Consider the following 26,849-nt stretch of genomic DNA (forward strand, 5'->3'; position numbering starts at 1 on the left):
ACTGCTATGTTCACATAATGGTGAATCACCATGGATGCAAAGTTGTAAGGGGGTATTCGGTCAGTGTTAACACATTATGTATAGTTTGGTGGGAGGATGGTGTTGTAGACAATACTCTTACATTATATAATTTCTAGCAAATTAATATAAAAAACAATATTTATTGCGCAAATGAAAACCCTCTTCTCATAACAAATAGTGTGTTATCCAAAAAATTTCACTTTAAGTAGGTTCTACAACAAGTTGGATGGCTTATTATGAAATAAAGTGACTTTTAAAAACATTTCATTATTTTACTAAGTTGCTTATTAATTAAGATAAAGTCATCCCTTCTTAATATTGATTTATTTGAATAACTTTAAAAATTAATTAATTTTCTATGCTAAAATTGGGGACATTACAAGTTAACGTAAGAGAAACCTTAGTCAAGAGTCACAAACATGGGACAACCAAATTGTTGGGTTTGAAGGTTACACCCAATTGATATGGAGATATATATAGATGGTCTTCTATCAAGACTAGGGGAAGAAAGGGGAAAAAAATCAGTCATCAAGCATTAAATAAGAATTGTCAAGTATTAAAAAGATCTTAATGGAGGCTGCATTCATTGGTTAATCAACAATTCCTCAGCACATATCATGATTCACAAAGGGGAGGCTCTTCATAGCAAGAACACCAATATATCTAAGCTCTCAACCAATCCATCATAATGGAAATGTTTCTAAAGGACCATGTATGAACTCATCATTTTGTATTTTTTATAATGCAAAGTCATATGTGGCATATTACTAAGAGATTAGTAGTAAAAAAGAAGAGTGATAAGCATAAGAAAGAAATGTGGTTTCTTAAATAGACAAGCCTTTGTTATCTAGAGATGCAACCAACCCATTGATGGAAGGGGGGATATTCTAAGGAATCCTCAAATCAATCCAATCAGGAGATGGAATCAGCATTAAAAATACAATTGATTATAATAACCAATCGGCAATAAATATGTATACAGTCCGCAAGACAATAACCAAGGGTAATCACTTCAAACCATGCTGGTTGTATAAAAGATATAAATAATAGCATAATTAGCTGATGAGATCAGCATAAGAATTTATATTCAAACCAAAGCAAGATATAGGGTCCCTCTACAATTCCAGAGTAATATTGATAAGCGTCTTACATCCATTGCCTAAATATTTCAGATATAATATTTTGTTGTCAATGTTGATTGGCCAAAGACAATCTCTTCCAAAGCGTTTGTGGTGTTCCAATGTCCTCTGACCCCCTAGTAACAGGAGCGTATGGCTGGAGAATGTTTGAATCCAATTTACACGTGCCACGAGGAAGGCCTGGCTGGCCGTACGGTGAGTAGGAAGGTGTGTATGGCTGCAATGTATGTATCTCAAGTAGATGGTCGTATGGTTGGCAGATGGAGGACCGTATGGTGAATATGATAGCCATATAGTGGGACAAAGGCAGTGATGTATGGAAAACAATATGGAAGATGATGTACGGTATGTAGGGTGGCCATAAGGCTGGACTTGGAGGCCGTACAGTTTGTATACAAGCCATACGGCTGAACTGGAAGGCCGTACAGCAAGCAGAAACTCAAGCTGTACAATGAAGTGTTGAATAACATAGAGGGGTGGATAAGGGTCGTACAGGTGAGGAATGAGCACTACAGGAAAATGACAAGAGGCTACATGGTTAGGGGTTGAGCCACAACGATGAATACAAATTTTTCCACACAACACAAGTGGATCAGACACAATATCAAAAACTTGAATATGACTAATACATGCAGAAAGATGGTGCTCCAATTTGCCAAATCTGAGTGAAGTAATACATGCAAGAACGGAATAGGGTGAGGATTGAATCCCACCGAAACCGGAAGAGCCAAATAGGAAAGATCTTTCACTTCAAAGATGGTGAATTACAGAGAACTCCAACAAGAATTCGCAGTACAAAGAAATATAATCCTAAGCATCCTACAAAGTTCCTACAAGTCGTGCTTAAATACTCATCAGGAAACCTTTCCAAGGGTGTACAAAGATAGCTGATAGCAACACAAACTACGGAAACAAAAATTAAAATGGGTCCAAGATACATAAAATCAATCGGCTCATTGCAAAAGTCCAATTTATTATTTATTTCATACCAGGAACATTACAGTCCTCCCATCCCAAAGTTTGTTTGTCCTCAAGCAAATGCAATTTCGGGTGTGGGAGAATGTGCTCGCCTTCCCACGTCACGTTGTCCAATAGTAGGTGTCACCAATGTACCAAGCATTCCTTCACAGTGCAATTCCGTAGAGTCTTTTCACGTACTTTGAAGATCTCAGCTGGTTCCAAAATGAGCTTTCCTTCTTCATTAAGTGGCGGAAGGTCGGTAACAACTGTGACATTTTTCCCTATGGCTTTCTTGAAACAAGAAACATGGAAGACATTATGAATACGGCTTCCCTCCAGAAGTTCTACTTCATACGCTACTTCAACAATGCGACAAACCACCCGATAGGGGCCATAAAAACATGGCTTCAATTTTTCCTTTCCTATTCCCTTTAATGAGGATTGTCAATATGGCTGGAACTGTAGATAGACCAAATCCCCCATTTCGAAACTCCTCTATTCTGTGTCTGTCGGCATACATCTTCTGTTGATTTTATGCCCATTGTAGGTTTTCTTTCAAGCACCTCAGTATGTCCTGTCCCTCCTAAAGCCAGTCCCTCGCCCTTGGTGAGCGACTATCACCCAAAACTGTGTCGATGAAGGAGACGGGTTCATTCTCCTACAAAGCTTTGAATGGTGCCATTCCGATGGACATGTGGTACGTGGTATTGTAGCAATATTCCCCCAAATGGATCCATTTTACCCACGTTCGCTGTTGTGCTGAAACGTAGTTCCAAAGGTAGTCTTCGAGCCATTTGTTCACAATCTCAGTTTGTCCATCTGCCTAAGGGTGGTAACTTGTGCTTGGTGATAATTTTGCCCCTACCATCCGAAATAGTTCTGTCCAGAAGATATTGATGAATCATCCATCCCGATCACTGACGATATTTCGGGGTAACCCGTGCAAGCAAAAGACTTCTCTAAAGAAAAAATCAACAACTTGTGCAGCCTGAAGGTTGGAGGGGATGGCAAAGAAATGTGCATACTTTGTCAATCTATCAACCACCACGAAAATATAATCCTTTCCGTTCACCTTGGGAAGCCCTGTTATGAAATTCATCGATATACTTTCCCACTTATGTTCGGAAATTAGCAAAGGTTGCAGCATCCCGACAAGTAGACTATGTTCGGACTTGTTCTGCAGGTAGACCGTACACTCTCTCTTACATACTGCAACACGTCCCCTTTAAGTCCTTTCCATGAAAACCTCTCCCGAAGACTCCTGTAAGTTTTGAGGAAACCCGGGTGTCTAGCTAGGGGTGAGTCGTGTACTTCCTTCAAGATTTTCTGCTTTAATTTGGATTCTGGCACCAAATATATCCGGTTTTTATAGTAGATAATGTCATCCACCACTCTGTACTGATCATCGTGAGTGTGGCCATCCATTATTTCACAGGGAAATGTATTTTTGGAATATTCCACTAATAGATGTGCCTTCCAGTCAGCTAAAATCTAGTCTAGTGTGCAAATGGTGGGTTTTCGGGACAAGGCATGTGCAACCACATTGTTCTTCCCTTTCACATATTCAATGTCAAAATCAAAAGCTTGAACTTTGCTTACCCATTTTTTTTGTCGTTCGTTCAAGTCCCGTTGCCCCAGAAAATATCTCAAATTGTTGTGATCCGTACAGACAACAAACTTGGCACCTACCAAATATTGCCGGAACTTGGTTAGTGCGTGTATGATGGCCAACATTTCTTTGTTATCGATGGAATATAAGCGTTCTGCTAGCGTAAGCTTCCTACTCTCATAAGCGATGGGATGTCTATCTTGCATCAGTATCGCTCCAATGCCTTCCCCGAACGCGTCACACTCCAAAATGAACGGTCGAGTGAAATCAAGTAGTGCAAATACAAGGCAAGTGTTCATGGCCTCTTTTAGCAGTTCAAAGGTAAGTTGTGCCTTTTCGTTCCACAGCAAAGACCCCTTCTTTGTCAAATCCATTAAGGGTGTGCTGAGCTAAGAGAATCCTTTAACGACTCTCTGATAGTAATTGCACAGTCCGCAAAATCCTCGCAAATCCATGAGCGATTTTGGGGAAGGCCAGTCGAGGATAGCCTTAATCTTCTCCTAATGCACTTGAACTTTGTATTTATGGACAACATGCCCCAAGTACAATATTTCTGTCATACCAAATTCACATTTGGACTGCTTGGCGAACAAGGACTATTCCTCCATGATACTTAGAACTTCATTCAGATGCTTCAGATGCTCCTCCCATTTCCTACTATAAATAAGGAGATCATCAAAGAATACCAATAAATACATACGCAATTGTTTATTGAAGATGCGGCTCATGCATGATTGAAATGTAGCAAGTGCATTGGTCAATCCAAATGGCATGACCAGAAACTCATAATGTCCATAGTGACAATGGAAAGCCGTCTTCTCCACATCTTCTTCCCTCATGCGGATCTGATGGTATCCAAAACGGAGATCTATTTTTGAAAAATAGACCGCACCATGCAATTCATCTAGCAGCTCATCTATCCTTGGAATGGGATATCTATTCTTTCTTTTTTTTTGTTCAACGCCCAGTAGTCAACACAGATGCGCATCGTCCCGTCTTTCTTTTTGACCAATACCACAGATGATGCGAATGGGCTAGAACTGGGACAGATCCATCCTTTCTCTAGCAATTCCTGAATCGTCCTTTCAATCTCATCTTTTAATTTCTAGGGCTGGCGGTACGGTGTGGTTATGACTGGCTTTGCTCCTAATTCCAATTCGATAGTGTGTTCAAACCCTCAATGAGATGTTATGCTAGGAGGAATATCCATGAAAACTTTATCATGTCTACTTAAAATATCCTAAAGTTCATCATCTTGTGGAGGTGTTCAACGCCCCTTTATAGGTTTCGTCGAGATAAAACAATGCGCAGACCATGCAAAGTCATCGTGCCGAAAAATTGCCTCCATCCAATGCGCAAAAACTTCCTTCGGACCATCATTTGCCATTCCTCGGAGGACACCCTTCTTTCCGTCAACAACAAAAGTGAAGTCCATCCGTTTGAAACTCTAAGTGTATTCATCAAGAGTCTCCATCCACTGTATGCCAAGAGTAACTTCCATGTCAGCCAAGTCCACTATGAAGAAATCCTTAGTCACCATGTGATTCGCCATTGTGATACTCAGCTAAGGAACAAGGTGCATGCAAGGTAGGAAAGTCCCTCCAGTGACCTTGACCTGAAAGCCTACGTGCACCTCCGTAGGTAGACTTCTTCATTTTACCAAAGATGAGTTTCTGAAATTTAGGGTAGCTCCACTATCCAACATCACCGTAACCCTTTGTCCTTGAAGGGTACCCCGTACACGAAAAATTGTGCACCTTGGGCTGTCGACCAAGGCAATGGTTCCTCCACATTGTACCAAAGCAGCAATTCTCTCTGTACAGTTTAAACCAAAGTAACAAGAATCGGAATCGGATCGAAATCGGCAAGGCCGAATCAAATCGTGAATCGGCCATGAATCGGAATCGAATCGGCCATGAATCGGAAAATTAAAAAAACCCTTGAAATTTAGTGAGTAACTTATTTCATAAACCCTTTATCGCTGATTCAATTCACCGATTCACAAAAAATCGTTTGGCTTGAATCGAATCGCCGAATCGCGTGAATCGCATGAATCGTCGTGATTCTTGGAACTATGGTTTAAACTGATGTTGGTGTCATTGTAGGGTTGGTTATCTTCGGTCGACATTTCTGCCTATTCGTCCTCATCATCAGACACGACCTCAATGTAATGGATCTTTCCCTTTCCGAGGCATCGATGGCCAAGCTCCCAAGGTCCCTTGCAATTGAAACACAATTTCTTCCTTCGGAGTTCCTGTCTAGTAGCTTCATCCAATGTCAGCTTCTTGGGCGAAGGTTTGTCCCTCGGAAACGTCGACAATTTAGAATGTGAGTAACTTCCAGAGGATGATGCCGATGATGATGCCATACTCCATGCTTTATTGATTGCTTCCAACAGGGTGGCAGCATTGAACCCCTTTGCCCAACCTTTCAGAGGTTCTGCCAGTCCGTCCATGAAGAGCACTACCCGTCTTCTTTCAGAAATGTCTGTGACCAAAACAGAGAGTTTCTGAAATTCTGCAATGAACTGATCGACCAATCTAGTTTGTCTCAGTTGTGCCAAATCTTTGAAATTGAGCTCTAGATCTTTACCATCAAATCGTTCTATCAATCTCTCCGTGAATTCTACATAAGTATTTATTTGATCATGCCCTAATGTGATGGTGTCATGGTGCCACCATTCATGCGCAACTCCCTCCAAGTGCACCTTAGCAAATTTCATTGCTTCTTCTAGCATAGGATTCAGCTGGAAATAGGTATCGTCTTTCATTACCCACGCTTGTGCGGATATGGAACCGGATCTGTCAAATGGAGACAGATTTACCTTACTCAACTTTCCTCTAAGATCATCGTTAAAGTACCCTCTGTTTCCACCTCTCAAATATCTCATTCTTAGATCCACGTAATCATTGTAGGATATATCTTCTTCAAAGTTTGCATTCTTCCAGTCTTCTCTCAATTGTTCTTGCATCTCTTCGAAGGTTGGTTGTCTCCCTCCGTGTTGTGCCTCCGTCCATGGTGGAAAAGTCGGCATGGAAGGTCGAGAGCGTGCTGGCTGAGGGTTTGATTTACCCGGCACCGAGTCCGCGCTGTGACCATTTTGTTCTACAAATATTTTGTTGTCTGCCAACTTCTTGAGAGTTTCTTCCATGATTCGTTGCATATCAGTGATCTATGCTTAATTCCTAGCAACTTCCCTCAGTAGTGCCATAAGTTTGGCAGCTGTCGGTTCCGGTTTGGCAGCCATTCAATCAACGGAATATCTCCTTCTCTTCCGGCTATAAACTCTTATTAATTGTCCACAGGCTAGCAGGATTGAAGTGCTCTGATACCATTGTGGTGTTCTGATGTCCTCTGACCCCCGAGTAACAAGACTGTATCGCTAGAGAATGTTTGAATCCAATTTACACGTGCCACAAGGAAGGCCTGCCTAGCCATATGGTGAGTAGGAAGGGGTGTACGGTGGCAGTGTATGTATCTTAGGTAGATGGTCGTACGGTTGGCAGATGGAGGACCGTACGGTGAATATGATAGCCGTAAGGTGGGACAAAGGCAGTGATGTATGGAAAACAATATGGCAGATGATGTACAGTGTGCAGGGTGGCCGTACGGCTGGACTAGGAGGCCGTACGGTGTGTATACAGGCTATATGGCTGAACTGGAAGGCCGTACGGTAAGCAGAAACTCAAGCCATACAATGAAGTGTTGAATAACACCGATGGGTGGATGAGGGTCGTATGGGTGAGGAATGAGCAGTACGGGAAAGTGACAAGGGGTTACATAGTTAGGGGTTGAGCCACAACTATGAATGCAAATTCGTTCACACAACACATGTGGATCAAACACAATATCAGAGACTTGAATACGAATAATATATGCCAAAAGATGGTGCTCCAATTTGCCAAATCTGAGCAAAGTAATACATGCAAGAATGGAATAGGGTGAGGGTTGAATACCACTGAAACCGGAAGAGCCAAATAGGGAAGATTTTTCATTTGTGAAATGGCGAATTACAGAGAACTCCAACAAGAATTTGCAGTACAGAGAAATATAATCCAAAGCATCCTACAGACTTCCTACAAGCCATGCTTAAATACCCATCGGGAAACCTTTCCGAGGGTGTACAAAGATAGCCGACGGCGACACAAACTACAAAAACAAAAATAAAAATGAATCCGAGATACATTAAATCAATCAGCCCATTGCAAAAGTTCAATTTATTATTTATTTTATAACGGGAACATTACAGCATTTATACTATCATCAGGTAGGCCCATTGAATTGAGATAAAGGCTCATATCAGTAGCATAGTTTAACAATATAACCACTGCAGATAGTCATCCATAGTATCGAACATTTGCACTAATCGATTCTTACATTATCTGATTTGTTAAGATAATTAATAGCATGCACATCTATCCTATTCAATACAAACATTTACAGCATATAAATGATTTACGTGGAAGCTATTGATAGAGAGATTTTGCTTACAAATTGGATTACAAAACTAAGAAATTAGTCCAAACTCTAAGCGATTCCCTATGGGGGACATTACAATTAGTCCTTTTTAAAGTGATAAACTTGCTCTCATCTCCAATCATATGCCCAGAACAGCCACTGCCAATATACCATTTGTCTTTTTTATTTTGTGCATGAACAGCTGTTTGCATAATCAAGGATTTTACTCAAATCTCTTTCTCCTTCATTTTCCATGTCCTCTTTCTCAACCTTCTAGTTCTACTTAGAGAAATCTGCTCTTCCACTTTCACAGACTTTTGCAGCGTGACCTAAGTTATTACATTTACAACATAAAATACTGCAGTTCTTTAGAGAAGCAAAAGAATTCCTACTGATTAAGTCTGAAATCATATTTTGCAAGCATCCTACAGTTTCTACCTTGTGTCCTTTCATACATGCTGTTCTTGAGATAGGAGACCTTTTGAAAGCATCATTTCTGATTTTTTATATCAAATAGTTTGTGCTTTTGACATCGGTCTTTTGATGTTCTTCTTTTGTAGACTTGGAACTTTGAACTTCTTCAAAACCAACTCCAACTTTATCAAGAGACAATGTTTGTGAGCCAATGACCTTGTCCAAGGACATCTTTTTCCTGATTTATCTTCTTATGATCCCACTATGTCAAAGATTTGTCTAACTTAATAAGAAAAACAATTTCAACTTCAAGCCTCTTACAGTTTTCTTTCTTGAGCATAAACTAATTTCTCATTTCTTCTTCTATTTTCTTCACTACTTCAACCTGAATTTTCAAATCAACTATCCAAAATTTTACTTCTCCAAGATATTGAGATGTCTTGGTTGTGTTGGTTCTTACCTCATTCTCTTCTTGTAGAAGAAACTTCAAGTTCTGATTTTTGTTCTCAGTCTCTTGATTTCATTTAAAGCACTAATTATCTCATCTTCAAGATCTACTTCTCCTTATTCTTCATCAGTATGATCTTCATGAGAACCCATGTATGCACTCATGCTCAATCTCCAACCATTAAAGCTATTTTCTCCAGAAGAAACCCAATTCTAATACCAATAAAACAGCATATAGAAAATTCTGATTGGGTGGCACAGGATGAGGTGAATCAGTATTTTAAACTTTTGAACTCATGAAACCACATAAAATTATAAATAGATCAGAATGCAAACATGAAAATGAAAAGACCAAATGTCTTGTGGAAAACACATTCAGGTAAAAAACCACGGCATATCACTAGCTTTCATTAACAGAATGATCACCTACCCAGATTACATAAACGAATGCCAACTCACAAAGACCACCAACCCCACTTGGATGAGGTACCAACCTAAGCTGGGGTACTATTGATCCCTTTGATATGTATCTAGGTTTGTCACTAGTGGGATCACTCACACAATCTTCATTTAAATGTATCTTGAAATTGTTTTCTCAGTAGTAGCAGGAGTACAGCTCCTCATGTTAATATTGTAAAGTGGGGAATCACCTATTGTGAATTCTGCATAAATTCTCCTCTTTGTAATATTGTGTTCTGTTGTTTCAATTCTTTCGAAGTCAATTAATTTTAGAAGGAAGATAGTGATAAAAACTTATAAAGCCGATTTTCTTAATCTCCAATTGACTAAAAAATTCCATTTGTAGTACTTTAACTTAGCCATGCATTCACAAAAAAAACATCCATAGGGAAGTATGGATCAAACTTGGAGGAAAATATCCACAATAATTTATGACAACAAAGATTCCAAGATGATGACATTTGAATTCTTGTTTCTGGGTTCGATTGTGTAATAATTTTTTACTGTCAACGTTTCAGATATACAACATGGTCTATCATCAAGATGCAAGAGAACCAAGGAAACCAAAAAGGTGATGATGGATCATGTAGCATGATCCAAAATGTTGATGGTAAAAAAATGTTACACAATAGAACCCAGAAACAAGAATTCATTATCATGGATTGTGGAAAGCTGATATCACTTATGATGACATTTGTTACTGTTTTGTTTACTCTAAAGTCAAAGGGATATATAGAACAAAAGATTTCTACCATTACGTGAGGCTGAAGATAGTTTATTGGGCAGCAGATCTTGTCAAAATATTTTTTTTAAAAGATGCTCTTCTACTATTTGAAAATTACACAAAGGAGAATCTACAGAGAACTCCAAGAGACGTTCAATTCATTGAAAGTCAGTTGTCTTAGAATGAAGACGGGTAATAAGCCTATGAGGATAACTTTATCAAATCTCCAATTGTCTCAAAAAAAACATTTGTGGCACTTCAGCTTAGCAATGCATTTACTGACTATGCTCAAACCAGATTACATAACCAATTGACTATGCACAAACATCAATCCCTCACATTACTATTAAACCAAACATTAATCTCCACATAGGCTCAAGCATTTGGTGACCTGGTCTCATCTCTTGTTTTAAAGGGTTGATTCCCAATCGTTTATGCAATATTCATTACTTTGGGATTTACGATTTTCATCATTTCACTATTAAATTAATCAAAGACTCAAATGTTCCTAAGGTCATAGTGGGTATTGAAAAATTATTCATTTCAATTCAACACTAGCATCGTAACAGAAATTAAAAGAACCTGTGAAAGTGCTATAATGCTTGTAGCCAAATGGTTTATCCTGCATCTTTCCTCCAACTGAACTTCATTTGCCGTCTGAAAGGATCAACCATAAAATGGAATCAATTGAAAATTGTTTCCTAGAAAGAAGTATATTATGTGAGTGGATGTTTTGCAAGGACAGACTACCATTTTTATCTATTTCTTCAAAGCTATAAACAATGCAACTACATTTCTATGTTTATTAGATTAATTTCAACTTGAATTGTGAGAGAAGAGACTAGACATACCTTCCACATGACCATGTCAAATAATGTTTCATTATCATGCGCTGATACATAATTTATCTGCACAAAATATATATATATAAAAGTATGATTATGTATGTAGATATTGCATATTAGATTGAAAAGAAAAAAAACAGGTGTAAACTGTAAACTAAATGACATGAAACTTTTATTTGCTTCAAACTAGAATGCAACTTAGGTCATTAGAAAATATTCTATACTTGTATCCAAGAAGAGATAGTTACATGCTGTTAAATTTTAAAGACTCCAAAACGTTAAAGCATGTCTATAAAACAAAAGAACAGAAGACAGAAGCTATTTTTCATTTATTGGAATAGTTTAACCATGTTTCAAAAACAAGAAATAAAAACCCACCATATACCAAAAAAATTCAAAATATTCAAAAAACCGGGGAGTACAACTGTTACCACATATACAAGGCAAAGCATTTGGGAGAAAGCCTTGGAACTACGAAAAATCACTGGTTAGTCCAGAGTGTTTCAGATCTTATTGCCCAATAAAATCAATCACTATAATCTTCCCTAGCATCCAACAATTAAGTCAACCATGCATAAAAGGCTCCACACAACAAAAATTTCTATCCAGCATATTTAAGAGAGGTCACCTTGCTACATACAGTTTCCCCCATGTCCACTATGAGCAAAAACACTCAAATAGTGTAATGTCCACTTAATTTGGACCTTAAAATATAATTGCATGGTTTAAATTAAAGACGTTGAAATATAAATAACTTTCATGACGACGTATTTTATTTATTTAATAAGGTCAATAAAGTGACATCAATTTTCAGTTACATGGGTAATCTCTTCAGACGTGGTTAGAATATAATAACAACATTTTGGATCAAAACATTGTATAAGAGCAAGTGATCCCTTGTCATGGATGTGTTCTACATTCTTTCTTAATGATTAACCACATTGTTGATGTGAGTCTTGTGACCACCCCAATGTGTTGAATATAATATTAAGTATTCTACCCTCTCTTGAACAAGAAAGCTTCAAAAATTCTAAATACTATGAAATTGTGTGATCAAGCAAAGCAACCCCGAGGTTTACAATGTGTAATACTGTCTTTAGTATTGGAGACAAATCAATTTAATGATGTGATTTTCTAGTAATCACAAAGGGACTTGTACTATTCATTCATAGGAATTTATCAACCTCCATATGAATTGTGTGATCAAGCAAAGCAACCCCGAGATTTACAATGTGTAATACTGTCTTTAGTGTTGGAGACAAATCAATTTAATGATGTGATTTTCTAGTAATCACAAAGGGACTTGTACTATTCATTCATAGGAATCTATCAACCTTCATATGATGCTATTGTAGCTAACTCTATCCCTAACTCTACCAATGCAAGAGACTATTGATAATGAGGTCAAAGTTGAAACCAACCAATACTTGCTTTGCCAACTTAAACTACACAACGGAAGGTGGCATCTTCTATGAGCGTGGGAATGATTTTCAAATTGCCCATACACATCATAACCATGAAGTATGGAGGTCAATGAGCATGAAGCAATTGTAGTTAAGTACTTTGCAAAGAATTTAGCCTAATCTTGCACTACAACTTGCGATCAACAAGTAGCAAAAGATATGAACATAAAGTTTCAACATGAACCAACAATAATATCTTTCATTCAATTACTCAACATAAACAAACTCTATCTAAGAAAGAAATATGAAACCAAGCAACATTCCAAAACAACACAAGTACTTACCAAGCTTCAACAAATTTGCAATTACTCTAGCAATATCTTAGCAATGGTTCCCTTTTACAAATGCAATGAGCAAGCCTTATATAGAGGCCTAAAGCAAACTGACACCTAACCTTATTCATATTAAATTTGAAAGCAATGAATACAATGTCACGCTAGAAGCATCCACATTAGTTATTAAAAAATTAGAGAAGATACTGGATGCAATTAGTGTTGAATGTCTTAATTATAATTGCAGCTGTCTAGTAATGCTGTCCTCTTTGGCATGGATGCTAAATTGTGGCATTCGCTCTCACCAATCAAAAACATCCCTTTTCCTTAGCATAGACTCACCAAATACATATTGCAGCCTGTGGTATTATAAGTTCTGTCCAATATATGACTGCAGCAACCAGGAGTAAGAAGGCAGCCCCTTATTGCTAGCTCCGATTTGCTTAAATCACCCGCCCTAACTTTGGGTATTCTTGTTGGATTGAACTGCTGTGTTTTCCTTGACTAATCAATCCCAATATACACAACATAACCATTGAAGGAAGCCACATGAAGCACAAATTCATTGGCCTCCAGGATGCTATCTCAAAGTGCAAAGACACCTGAAAGAATTTCAAAATTTGTAATACTCCAGTTGATAACAAATCCAAACCCTTGATTCAAGAACACTGAATTCGCAACAAAGCCTGCAGATGGATGATGTATGGTTCCCAGCTCTTGCTTATATATTTCAAACTTGCCAAATTCAACACTTGGATTTAATGATACTCAATAAATGAATATGAATAAATATTTTCTTTTTTACTCCATCGTTCAACTTCATTGCTACCATTCAAATATCATCCATGACATAGCTTGAACAATTGAATTATAATATTTAACTATAATTTCCTCAAGTATGCGACCCAATAAAAGTATTCTTAAACACACATCAATCTTATATGCAAATAGTGGCCACTTGATTAATATTTATCTAATCATTAGAAGTCCCAACTTTAGCTTAGGCATCATGGTCAACCGAATAATAAATGTACTAGTAATATTTGATAATAAGTTTAATCTAATCATTAGTGAAGACTTAATTAATGATTATAAACCAAATATATTGCTTAAAATCACATTAATGATGCATATGAAATCCATCTGCTTCTCCTAATGACTGAAGTACTAACATAGCATCAAACCATAGTAACACGGGGACGCGTCCCCCCCCTTTTTGCCCGACGTCTCGGAGACTTCAACGCACCGGAGACTTGGGGACTCCGTCTCCCCGTCCCCAGCGGTGCCACTAGATTCCACCACCTCCACCGAGGATGGGGGACATCCTGCTATTCACTATTTGCAAATTCAACTATTTATGTTTAATGTTCGATGTTCCAATTCAATACAATGTTTCAAGTATTCACTCTTTTACATCTTTACATCCTATATTGCAATACATATTTTCATAACTAACATTTTTAAATACCATATGCATAGATATATACACCCCTCTTGTCCCCTGCCGCCGTCCCCCCACCGTCCCCCCGCCGTCCCCAAATTAAGGCTCCTCTGTCCCCCTGTCCCGAAAACTTGTCCCCCCGTTTCGCCGTCCCCCCGTCCCCCAGGGTGGTGTAACTATGCATCAAACTCAACTAACTTAATAAATAGTAAGTCATAAACTGGAAGTTCCATAAATGACCCTGATGAAGCAAAACTACAATATTTGGCTTGACCACCGATACCTTCTAACACTCTAATTAACCTACAAAGGTCACTGATAGGTTAATCTAGACTACAATCCAAGGTGAGCTAAAAAAAAAAAGAGACCTTAAAGTCTGCCTTCCACGAAATTGCTTGTCCCCAAGCAATCTCCCAACCAAAAACTCCCCAAAATCCAACCAAAAGGAAGCCACACCTCCACCAAGATCCCACAAATAAAAATGTCTAATGTCCCTGTCATCACTAATTCTTGTAAAGGCAACACCATTTGTATGATTAATAGAGTGTGTAAAACTAAACTCAATACCGCAATTGATCATATTGAAGCGGGAACACCACATGGAAGCACCTCTATAAGGCAACTAGATTTGCCCCTTTCTCTTTACAAGATAAGTTGTCATACCAATCATTAGCTCACACACTAACGAACTTGGTACCCAGCAAAAATTTTGAACATGAGGATCAAATATAAAGTTGTATGCACTCCTCACTGTATGCACCCCTCTAGACTCCTCTATAAGACTTGACTACTATCTCGGTTCACTGATGGGGTCCCAAAAGTCATATTCACTCATCACCAGAGGGAGGCCAACATCAAACTCAAATAAAAGGTTGTCATATGAGAGGGTAACATCAATATCAAACAAGGAATTGTACACAAAGTGAACCACGCCGGTACGCTGATTGGAACTATGTAACCGTGAAGTACGGGAGACACAACATGTGACTCATCCACCAAAATCATATCATGCCTTTGAATGTCCCTACTCTCCTCTCTTCCAAGCGAAATATTGAAACTCCCCTTTTTGATTCCTCTCGACACATGTCTTCTACCTTGGTACTCAAACCTCATCTCTATCAATCACAAGCTAAGAAAAAACTCCTCAATATCATGTAACCACATCATCCCTAGCACAACATCCTTCTCCCCAAGTTAATCACATACAAATTTGACTACATTCATGGTCACCAAGAAATGAGAGATGACCTATGAGTCTAGTACAAGTAAGGATGTAGCCATTTGCCACCCTAACTTAGAACCCAACAAACTGCTCTACTCAAAGACCACCTCGGCTAACAAATCCCTCATGTATGAAATTATGTGTGGCCTAATGTCTAACATGCCAATGCAATCTTGTTTATCCACTAGTCCTCTCATCTTGAAAGTCAAGCCAAGTAGTACAATAGAGGGAAATACTATCGGTGATAGACTGACATTAGCTGTAATGAGCCCTGCTAGCTCACTCCTGCCTATGTTGAAGAATAATTCTCTCTTTGAAAGTTTTATATAATCTCGTGTTTTGAGATGTATGATTTTTGCCATTTTCAATATATATAAAATGCTAAAAACTACAAATTCAAATGTATGGAATTCAAATCACTTAATTGTTATTTCTTTGAGAAAGCAAAGATTTACAAATGTAATTCATATCTGAAACATCTTATGATAAAGGAACCTAGAATGCATGCAACATTGGGTAATTGATGAAATGTCAATTGCAATCCCAAACAGATGGATGTTGCCACAATTCAGAGTAAGATTGTTGTTGTAAATGAAACACAGCTCTCGTATGAAAAATGTTGCTCAACCAAACCTCACACCACCTCTCAAATTCAGATCGTGCCAGCATATATTTCAAACGCTGCTTCTGTAGAGTAATTTGAAGCACATATAAATGCCTCCAAAGAACAATACTGATGATGGTATTTTTCAAAAAGTGAAGACGTCCAGCTTTGTCTGTTTCCCCATGCAAAACACAGCAGATAAAATAATTGAATGTTATACAACAATGCCATTCCATTCCTCAAATAGACCGTAGATGAAATACTCAACATATGATACACAATTCACTAGTATAGAGGACTAGTTCAAAGTGCAAACAATATCAAAGACATGCCTTCTTAGCTTGAAGAAATATAATGAAACCCTCATCGCCCAATTTCATCAAACATTTATATCACCATTTGAACCACAATTAGAGCCTCCATCTTGAACCCCTCACAAAAGATCAAATTCAAAAGTTATTTCACCTCCTCGAACGATTGTGCAATTCAAGAATTCCTGATATCCAATAGCTGAGGTCGAAACCATCGTTTCTTCTTCTAATCAACTTCACCAACTTCAAAAAGCATAAGCAACATTAATGATTGATCCTTCTCATGGAGTGATCTTTATAACATTTAAAAGCCAAAACTTCACCATCACACCAAACGCCATGTAGCTTCTTAGATACACATTTCACTTAAAAGCCATTTGCTTTATACTTAGGCACATATTTGAATAATAATATTTATTAACTCCCTTTGGCTCCAAAAATGACCTTTTCAAAAATATTATGATATCTTGATACACAAGGTCATTGTTTCCTTTGCCCAAGATTTTGAAATCTTCAACTTGGTTCCAACAAGCTATGACACTAAGGTGGCCAATATACAATACTAGCAAAAATACCAACCTCAATGTATTTAAGTTAATAATAATCATAATTCACCTTTCTTGCAAAAATGACTACAGAAGCATCATAATTAAATTTTTGACAGCACATGAGTAATCTTGATGAAGAAAGAAGATGAATAAACCCGATGGGGTGACTTACTAAAAATAGACACTCCCTCCAAAATTCTTGGAGCCTGAACCAGAACCCAAAGATAAAAACTGAGAGCATCATCCAACTCTTCTAATTCATCTGAGCTCATCGGAACCATCATACATTTACTATATATAGCAAGTCCCACCGGACAGAGCCATAATCCTAAAAAGAGTCCTCAAATCACCAGTATTAACCTCCAATGACCTAGTAATGGCTAAATCCATCCACTACCATGGTCATGCTAAAAAGGGGACATTACAATCCTCCCTCTCCAAGATTGCTTATCCTCAAGTATCACAGGAATCAAAGAAACGCAATGATCCACCCAGATCCCACAGATAAGTGGGGAATGCCCCAAGTATCATCTACAAACTCTTGTGATAATAGCTCTATCCACAAACCTATCCTCAACATTTTATCACCATGCCAATGATAGTGACTCAACTAATCTACAATGCTATGACTTTCTCCACCTGGATCCCATTAAAGAAGTAACTCACATCCATCCACAACCAAAAAGAATGTATATCTAATATCAATTGATAGATCAACTCTCCCTGCACACCCTACCAATCTTCTTTGAGGATGAAGCCCACCGGTCCAATAGGGACAAGAACTCCAAAAATCAACTGTATCAGAACACATATATCCATCCTCTACAAAACCATCATGGATATGTTGACCCTGCAAGTAGCCCCTCGCAAACCTGCAATAGCTAACTCCATCAATTGTTGATGGAGTAAACCCATCCCATAAATGATAGTAAGAAACTAGTGCCAACCCACACCAACCCAAATCCATGTCCTCTACCTATGCTTTAAAAGAGAAATGATGAGCATGACTCATTGTGTAATTGCGATAAAATGCTCCAATCCTATCAAAGACTCATCAATGCTATATCAAGAATGAAGAGATAGCCCCAACTTCTAACGCCAAACAACTAGTTGGCCAGGATCATAGGTAACACCCTCAGCAAACCCAACCACAAAAACCCTGTGGGGAAGCAATGTAACCAAGGTCTCTACAATCTTTCCCACCAAACTCACCTTCCACCACCCCACGACTTCTTCATCCTTACAACTACACAACCGTACAGACTTTAGCTTGGCACAAAAACATCAACGTAGAAACACCGTACGGCCCACCCTGTAGTGTATGGCTTTTGGAGCATCATAGACACATCGTATGGCCATCCCACCATGCACCATACGGCCTAGCTTGTCTCCTACCGTATGCCTCACTACTCCACCGTATGACCATACAGCCTTGCACCCACGACATTGTCTTTCTGTTACATCCCAAATTTTGACCTAATTTTAAACTTGCTCATAATCGTTGGATTTAACGGATTTTTCTTTCATGATCACGTTAAGTAGGTAGTTATTTATATCCATTCTATTAATTGTTAAAGAAGATGATCGTTAACCATTAACTGTCATATGATGTTAGCAGTTGCTTGATTTTGGAATTATGATTAATAATTTAAAGTCTTTTAAATGTTTATATGAAAATTATTATAGAATTGTTATTATGGCGGAAGTGTTTTCATGGATGATTGTAGGAGAAGATGAAGGAGGGGAAGCATTGCTAAACAGGATCATCGGAATAGGATGCTCACTTAGTTCAATTAACAGGATTGACAGGTATGACCTTAAACTTCTTGGTAAGCACTTAACGACTTGAACACAGTATACATCTGTGGGATCTACATGAGCTATTTAAATAAATAATTTGAGAAACATAAAATAATTGAGTTAAAATATAAAACATACCTAAAAGGATTTTAAATGATCTTTCACCATATTATTATAATATATGTATCATTGTATATACATACGTATAGATATAAAAATGAAATGGCACCATTATATTATAATAATTTAATAAAATGATGTCACCTCATTAATATATTTACATGTACATATATATAAATATAAAATTATAATAATATTCCAAATATAATAACATTCGAATTATAATAATATTTGAATTATAATCTTCCAACTCTATTTCCATTTTTTATATTTCTTTGCTTTTAACCAATTAAACACTTGACATGATAAATTGACAAATAATCTTTTAAGTTGCAGAAGCCATGAAGTCACGACCATTCTTTTTATTTGAAGTCGTGTGTAGAAGGCGGATACAACATATTTCCAACACTCGACTACCTATATGCTTCATTTTTCCAGTATTTCCTTCCGCCCCTCATCACACCCGATTCCATATTCTTCTTGTGTTGATTCCCTCCAATAGACCTAGCAGATACCTGCAATACCATTTTAAAAAGCTTTGTTCAAGACAGCCCATTTTGTACTCCCTACCGTATTTCTTTTTGAGGATAAAAGTTCATATACATTGTGGTGATGTCTTCAAGCAACTGGAGAGAAGCTGATTTCAAATTGATTTGCAAGTTTTTAAACAGCTTCGAATTTTTATCAGGTCGTGTGTTAATCATTTCAGATTGTGATATTCCAAAGTTTTAACTCAATTTCCATGGCAGCAGGCTAGGCTCAGAAACTTCCTTCTTTTCCACGATTACGTTATAAGCTTTGCTTAATAATCCATGTCATTGTTAATGATTTTCTTCTTAACTTTCATAGCTTCCAGACTCATCATAAAAAAGTCGAATAGTATCTCTTAAGAAAGAGTTTTCTAAGTGCATTATACTAGTCTCAAGAACCTTTTTTTTTGGTCACTGTTTGTGATAATATATACTAATCAATGAATCCTTTTAGAAACTATGCAAAGAGTAAATTGCTCATAATTTCCAAACACCTAGGATTCACCGACTGTATAGCCATGATTGGCGAAGAGGTGGAATTAATCTGCAAGAATTTTGGAGAGAAATCAGACATGACTAAATAAATTAAATTAAACATACTTAATAGCTCATGCTCATCCCTATAATGTAACCTGTTGTCAAGTTGAGCGGTGGTCATCGAGTCGATGAACCCATCTGAAATCCTTGGCCAAAGTAGTTTAAAGACATGTTTGTCATCTAATGATGTCTTGATGTCAGTGACACCAGTTATGCAAGCATGTCCGTTTCATAATTGTGCGGACATTCTTAACACTAAGATGCTCAAGTGGCTGGACTAAGAACATCCCAAGCCCGATCCCGAGGTAGGGAGGGCCTTTCTAATTCAGTAGATTGTGCGGGGATAAGTATGGTCCAAGATTGGGAGTTTAAGCCTATGTCAATGCTTCTCCCCCCACCAAAGTCGAAGCTTGCACAACTAGCTAAGAACCCCCCAGATGACTCTTGTATGTTCTTTTCTTCTTTTCTTGTTAAGCATTTACCTACTTGTATGAAGAAAGGATAGTTGATTGTTAATCTAGATATTTTCAGTTGATCTTAAATACAATTATTTTCAATAGATCGTTAATCTAGTTATTTTTAGTTGATCCTAAATATAGCTATCTTCAATTAGTCGTTAAACTAGTTATTATCAGATGATCATTCATATGGTTATGGTTATTTCAATTGATTCTTAAAAAAATTAATGTCATATGAATAGGATAATTCAATTAACTATCAATGAATATTGTGTAATCTTTATTTAAGCTGCCTTTGTTTTCGATATGAAAAACCATTTCTTACATATGTTATCAAAGCTCTAGATTCAACACTAAACCTAGGGCACATTACCTTCCATGTAAAACTGAAAAATTATAAGAATAATTGTACAAGATGCAAGTACGTAAAACAACCCGCAAGAAGGCTCGACATCCCATCTTTTTTTAATTATAAACATGTCAAAATTTGAATACACTTGCTACTCCATGCCCCAAGATAATGAAACGTTGAACCAAGCATTACAATGAATGAAGAAAGAAAAAATCAAATGGACACTTGCTAGTAAAGCAACGTATAGGAACAATCTAATTCAAAACTAGAATGCTCGTCAGGGCAATTCTCTTCTACATTTCCATAGATCTTGGATGGTATGGGATATGTACAAACGTGAGTCGGAACAAAATGCTGAAAAGTAAGATTAAATTCCATAATGTAAATATCCTCTATAGAGGAATTTTTTGTAAATAAGGCTGCCATGAATGCAGCAGCAAAGTATTAAGTTAATTAAATAAATTGGTTTACTTCTATGTTCCTCGAGGACGCGTACCCTCCAAAAAAACCAGCGTTTTGGGGACGGGGACGTCCCTGTCCCGGAAACTTCATTGGGGACTTGCATCTGTCCCCAATTTTTTAACACACAAAAAATTTAAAAAACTAAAAAAAATGTCACTTTTGCCGTCCCCATTTGCCGTCCCCTGCTGTACCCAAAATCGGCAAAAAAAAATGCCGTCCCGGAAACCTGTCCCGCTGTCCCCTGCCGTCCCCATCCCGGAAACTCGGGGGAACATAGGTTTACTTCATGTGTTCAATGCGCTCGCAAACTCTTTAATTGTTGTAGATACACTTAAAATACATAAATGTATATACACACACACAATAAATTGACACAAATTTTGCAAATTCAAAGGTTAAATCAGTAAACAAACAAAATGAGCAACAACCAGAACGTTGCCGATCATGACTTGGTTCGTGAAAACACTCAATCATCCACTGATTTGCTGCTTCAGATTTTGCAAGAAGCGCAACTAAAGTTGGATAATATGGAAAAGAGAATAAATGAGATGGCAGCCCAAATGGGGCATAACCATGAAGAAACACAACCATCACCTCCTCCTACAACAAAGACAGAAGTCTCCGGATATAATAAGAAAACCTCTTCACTGTTAAGAATTTAACCTGGATAATTCTACAGGTCTGATAGTACAGACCGTACCTTCTTAGTATGGTTAATATATCCTATGACTAGCAAGTAATACATATTTATGCCTTTCCTATAAGAGCCGGCGATTCCAAATAGATGTTCTTGTTTTGTATTTAACTAAACTAATACTAAGTTTTGTTAATTCTAAACAGAATTATTGAAGTCGCCGATTTAGGAATAATAATGTTTTAATGCCAACTAAGGGTCATGTCCCTTGAGGGACATACCCTCTAGAAGGATATATCTACGGGTTGTGAATGTAGTTTGGAGGACACACAATACATAGCAGTCTGATCTTCCAAGCATTGTCCTTCCCATGTATACATAGCAGAAATATTTACAATCACACAAGTTCGAGCATAGAGGACTAGACTTGCAGTAAATTTTAGCAATATCTGCCTCAAGAAATCTAAATATACATATTGTTTATAAGATCATTATTAGCAACTCAAAACTGAACTATAAATCTGATTCAAGACTCAAGAATTTGCAGAACATTACATGGTATCAGAGACAAGTTATCAGATCTAGGGCTCTACAAAATTTCAGTAATCAAAACTCATATATATTCAGTAGTTTTCTCCCATTTTTCAATGGCATATACAATCAGACCCGAGGACAAATTCGATGGAAAGGAACACTTTAAAGCTTGGAAATTCAGAATCTTGATGATTCTTGAGGAGAACAATGTTAAACAATTTGTTGATGGAGCATCCAAATAGCCCCTAGTTGAACCTCACAAATCCATATGAACCAATGGAAATACGAAAGTCATTCAAATCATCTTGGATGGAGTTAAAAATGATAACGTACCTATGCTTACAAAACACCAAACTGCCTACGATATGATGAATGCATTACAGAATGCATATGAAGTAAACAATGCAACTAGGGTTCTTGCACTGAAAAGAAAACTGAATCACATCCAAATAAAGAAAGGACAATCGATAAACTCTTACTTCCTAAGAGTTGCCGGCATTAGAGATGAATTATCAAGCATAGGAACCATCATTAATGACACCGAACTAACGCTCATCACCATAGATGGATTGCCAGAATCACGGGAAACATTCGCACAAGGAATAAGTGCTAGAGATCAGTTCTGGACTTTAACAAACTCAAGAATGATCGTCTTCAGGAAGAGTCAAGAAAACTAAAGAAAGGAGGAAAACCAAAAGTAGAAGATGAAGAACTTCACATTCTTAATGTAAAATCTTATAAAGGCAAGAAAAAGCACTTCAAGAAGAAAAGGGGAAATCAAAAGAATAGAAAGCCCAAGAAAGATCTATCTAAAATAAAGTGTTTCAAATGTGAAAAATTTGGACACTATAATCTAATTGTCCAGAAAATTCTAAACAACAAGCAAATTGTACAAATGTCATTAGAGAAGAAGAGACTTATGATCCTGAGAACTGTGTTTTGTATTCCTCTCTATCAAATGAAATCTCAAATAAGGCATGGGTAATTGATAGTGGATCTTCCAAACATATAACAGGATACAAAGAAACTCTAGATTCCTTATCAGAGAAAGTTAACGATGAAGTTACTATTCGTGATAACTCTGCACACTCAGGTGAAGGAATTGGTAGCTGCACTTTGAAACTAAAAACGGAAAATACTCTTCTTCTTAAAGATGTACTCAATGTACCGGAGATTAAAAGAAACCTAATCTCAGTTACAGCATTAGAAGATGATGGACACAATGTTGCATTCGTGGATGGCAAATTATTAACTTGGGCTAAGAACTCTTCCATCAAAAAAGCTAAATTAAATGGTCAAAGAAACGGATATTTGTATGAATTGAATATAGAACCCAGTAGATCCATTCAAGCCCTAGTTCACGAAGCTGAAGATTCAAATGAAATATGGCACAGAAGATTAGGGCATCTAAACTTTAAAACCTTATCAACTATGGAAAAAATGGTTACCGGATTACCAAAATTAAATAAAGATCACCCTAGTATTTGCAAAGGGTGTGCTCTGGATAAAAGTACTATAAGTCCCTTTCATGACGGTGCTAAGAAAACAAATAATGTACTAGAGTTAATTCATTCAGATTTATGTGAACCTATGTCTGTTCCCTCTCTTGGAGGATTCTAGTATTATATCTTGTTCATAGATGACTTCTACAGGAAAACATGGATTTATTTTTTGAAATGCAAGAAATCAGAAGAAATCCTACATAGGTTTAAAGAATTCAAAGCATTAACTGAAAATTTTTCAAGACATAAAATTAAAACCCTTAGAGCAGATAATGGAAAAGAATATACCTCAGACTTGTTTAAAAGGTTTTGTAAAGAATCAGGGATCAAGAGGGAGTACACTATTCCTTATAACCCAGAACAAAACCAGGTAGCTGAAAGAAAGAATAGGACAATTATAGAAGCTGCTAGGGCTATGATTTTTGACCAAAATCTAGAATATTATCTTTGGGCAAAAGCCTCTTGTACTACTATATATATTTAAAACAGAAGCCCTCACTCCTATCTTAAAGATAAAACCCCTGAAAAAGTATTTACTAAAGTAAAACCCAATATAAGTAATCTTAGAATTCTTGGATGTCCTGTATACATTCATGTTCCAAAAGAAAAGAGAACCAAATTAGAAACATCTGGGAGGAAAGGTATCTTTGTAGGGTATAGTTAAACTTCTAAAGCATATAGAATTTTCATACTTGGACAGAAAACTATTGAACTTAGCAGAGATGTAATCTTTGAGGAAGATCTTGCATTCAAAAGAGCCATAAGTTCCAATGAACCTTCACCTTTATCAAGTTCTAAAAGAGTTAGTGAATATAAATTCCAGAGAGAGAATTTAGAAGAGGTCGAAGATGAAAATATAAACCTTGAGGAAAGTTCAAAGAAAAGACCACTTTGGGCCATAAAAACAGTTGAAGTACCTCAAGACTTTGCTGCACCTTCAAGATCAGTCAAAGAAAGTAAAAGACCTAAAAGATTCTCTAGTCATACAGCAAATATGATTGATTTATCCAAAACAGAGCCAACCAATCCTTCTGATGCTATTAAACATCTAGTTTGGAAAGAAGCTATGACGGAAGAATATCAATCAATTATGAAAAATGATGTTTGGGAAATAGTTCCAAAACCAAAAGGAAAATCTGTTGTTTCATGCAAATGGATATTCAAAATAAAGCATGTTGCTGATGGGAGTATTGAGAAATATAAAGCCAGATATGTAGCCAGAGGTTTTTCTCAAAAAGAAGAGATTGATTTTGAAAAAACCTTTGCTCCTGTTGCCAGATATATTTCTGTACGAGCAGTCTTAGCAATTACCACATCTAAGGGATGGAAGGTACATCAGATGGATGTAAAGACAGCATTTCTAAATGAAAAGATTTCAGAAGAAGTCTATCTGGAGCAACCAGAAGGATTTGAAACCCATGATCCCATGTAATGACCCTTGGTTGGCTAGCTTATAATATCAGAATAATGATCCCAAACTTTAATTGCAGCAGACTCCTTCCCAATAGATCTTTGAAGATATGAATTTAGCTCTTTTGATACTATGAAAGATTTTTTCTTACGGAGCAAATCTTAAAGGATAATATCATCTATTTGACTTGATACATCTTAAATTGGGTATTAATATGCTTACAAAATGTATTTACAATGGATTATTGATATATAGAATAAATCTAATTAATCTGATATATGAGCAGTATTACTGTTTTAATGTGATTATTTGTCGATCTTAATGTCTCATATTTATTGCTGAGAATATTTCTTTGATGTATCCCGTCAGTATTAATTGTAAGCCACTATATAATTATGGTTATTGCTTCTCTGGAGATGATCATGGCTGCAATGTGTCAAATGTAAGTTGTTGGCAAACTTCCTCAGTATGGTGCTGCTGTTTACAATTTCTTATAATCTATTATCTTATATTCTCTCTTTTGCTCCTGGATACCTGCGCAATGTCAACTGTAGTGATCTGTGACTAAGATTGGTGTGTCTCTCCTATATTCTACCCCCTATTCGTTTCTTGCTTTGTCTTCCTCTATAAGCCTTTAGCCTTTGAGTCAGCACCTAGTTATGGAATGTGTTTCCTCTGTAATTCCTCTGCTATGCTGGTTTCAGTCTGCTCAATTCCATGTGCTTGGCTTTGTCCCTCGTCCCTTCCACATGGATTGCAAGTGATGATAGGCAGTAGGTGATGATAGTTAAAGAATCGATACCCCCACGCGATACTTTTTTCCCTTCATATATATCGTGAAAAAGGCCTGTCCTCCAATCTGCGCGCTGTTTCCAAGTAACGATTTGATTGTTCATTCATTCGATTGGTAACATAATGACTGATTATATTTATTATTAATATGATTTTTAATATCAAATTATAATTATAAGGATCAATTCTTTTTATTTTTAATTATTTATTATTTATAATGATCACTTTATTTATTTATTATTATTATCTTTATTATTATTATTATTATTATCTTATTTATTGTTTATAATGACCACTTATTTATTGTTATTTAATTTATTATAATGCTCATTCATTTATCATTATCTTAATTATTTAATTTATTATTATAATGATCATTCAATTATCATTATTTTAATTATTTGGTTTATTATTATACTTAATTTATATATACAATGTGATTATTTCATTTCTCTTAATTTATTAATCTATAATATTAGCAATAATAAGTTTTAGTTCTCAACTAATATTTATTTATTATGATTTCTTGATATGATTAAAAATATGTATATTTGTAATTATTTATATTATTATTATAGTTACAATTATAATTATTTAATATTATATTATTTTATTTATTTAATCTTATGTTATTTTATTTTATCTTTCCAAGATATTTTCATTATTTAAACCCTTTTTTATGTTATTAATCTCCTTATTATATTTATAAAATAATAACAGATTATTATTTATTCTTATTATTAATTTACTTTAATTTTATTATTAAATCTTGAAAATTAC

General features: G+C 36.5%; 1 protein-coding gene across 4 annotated transcripts in view; it reads right to left on the reverse strand.

Moving 5' to 3' along the window:
• The window catches only part of LDA (limit dextrinase), a 338,458-nt gene that overhangs the window by 130,099 nt on the left and 181,510 nt on the right, over positions 1-26,849 (reverse strand). For all 4 annotated transcript variants that reach the window (XR_016363879.1, XR_016363878.1, XM_089825429.1 and 1 more), the window contains exons 23-24: positions 11,083-11,139; positions 10,814-10,888 (exon numbers count right to left, since the gene is read on the reverse strand). Coding sequence is in view for 2 of the 4 variants with exons in the window: in XM_089825429.1 (XP_089681555.1) it covers positions 10,814-10,888; positions 11,083-11,139 (132 nt within the window). In the remaining 2 variants the exon portion in view is untranslated. The remainder of the gene's footprint in view (positions 1-10,813; positions 10,889-11,082; positions 11,140-26,849) is intronic.

The sequence above is a fragment of the Cupressus sempervirens genome, chromosome 1, assembly GCF_028749045.1.
Source record: "Cupressus sempervirens isolate cs-2001-9-10 chromosome 1, ASM2874904v1, whole genome shotgun sequence".
Lineage (NCBI taxonomy): Eukaryota > Viridiplantae > Streptophyta > Pinopsida > Cupressales > Cupressaceae > Cupressus > Cupressus sempervirens.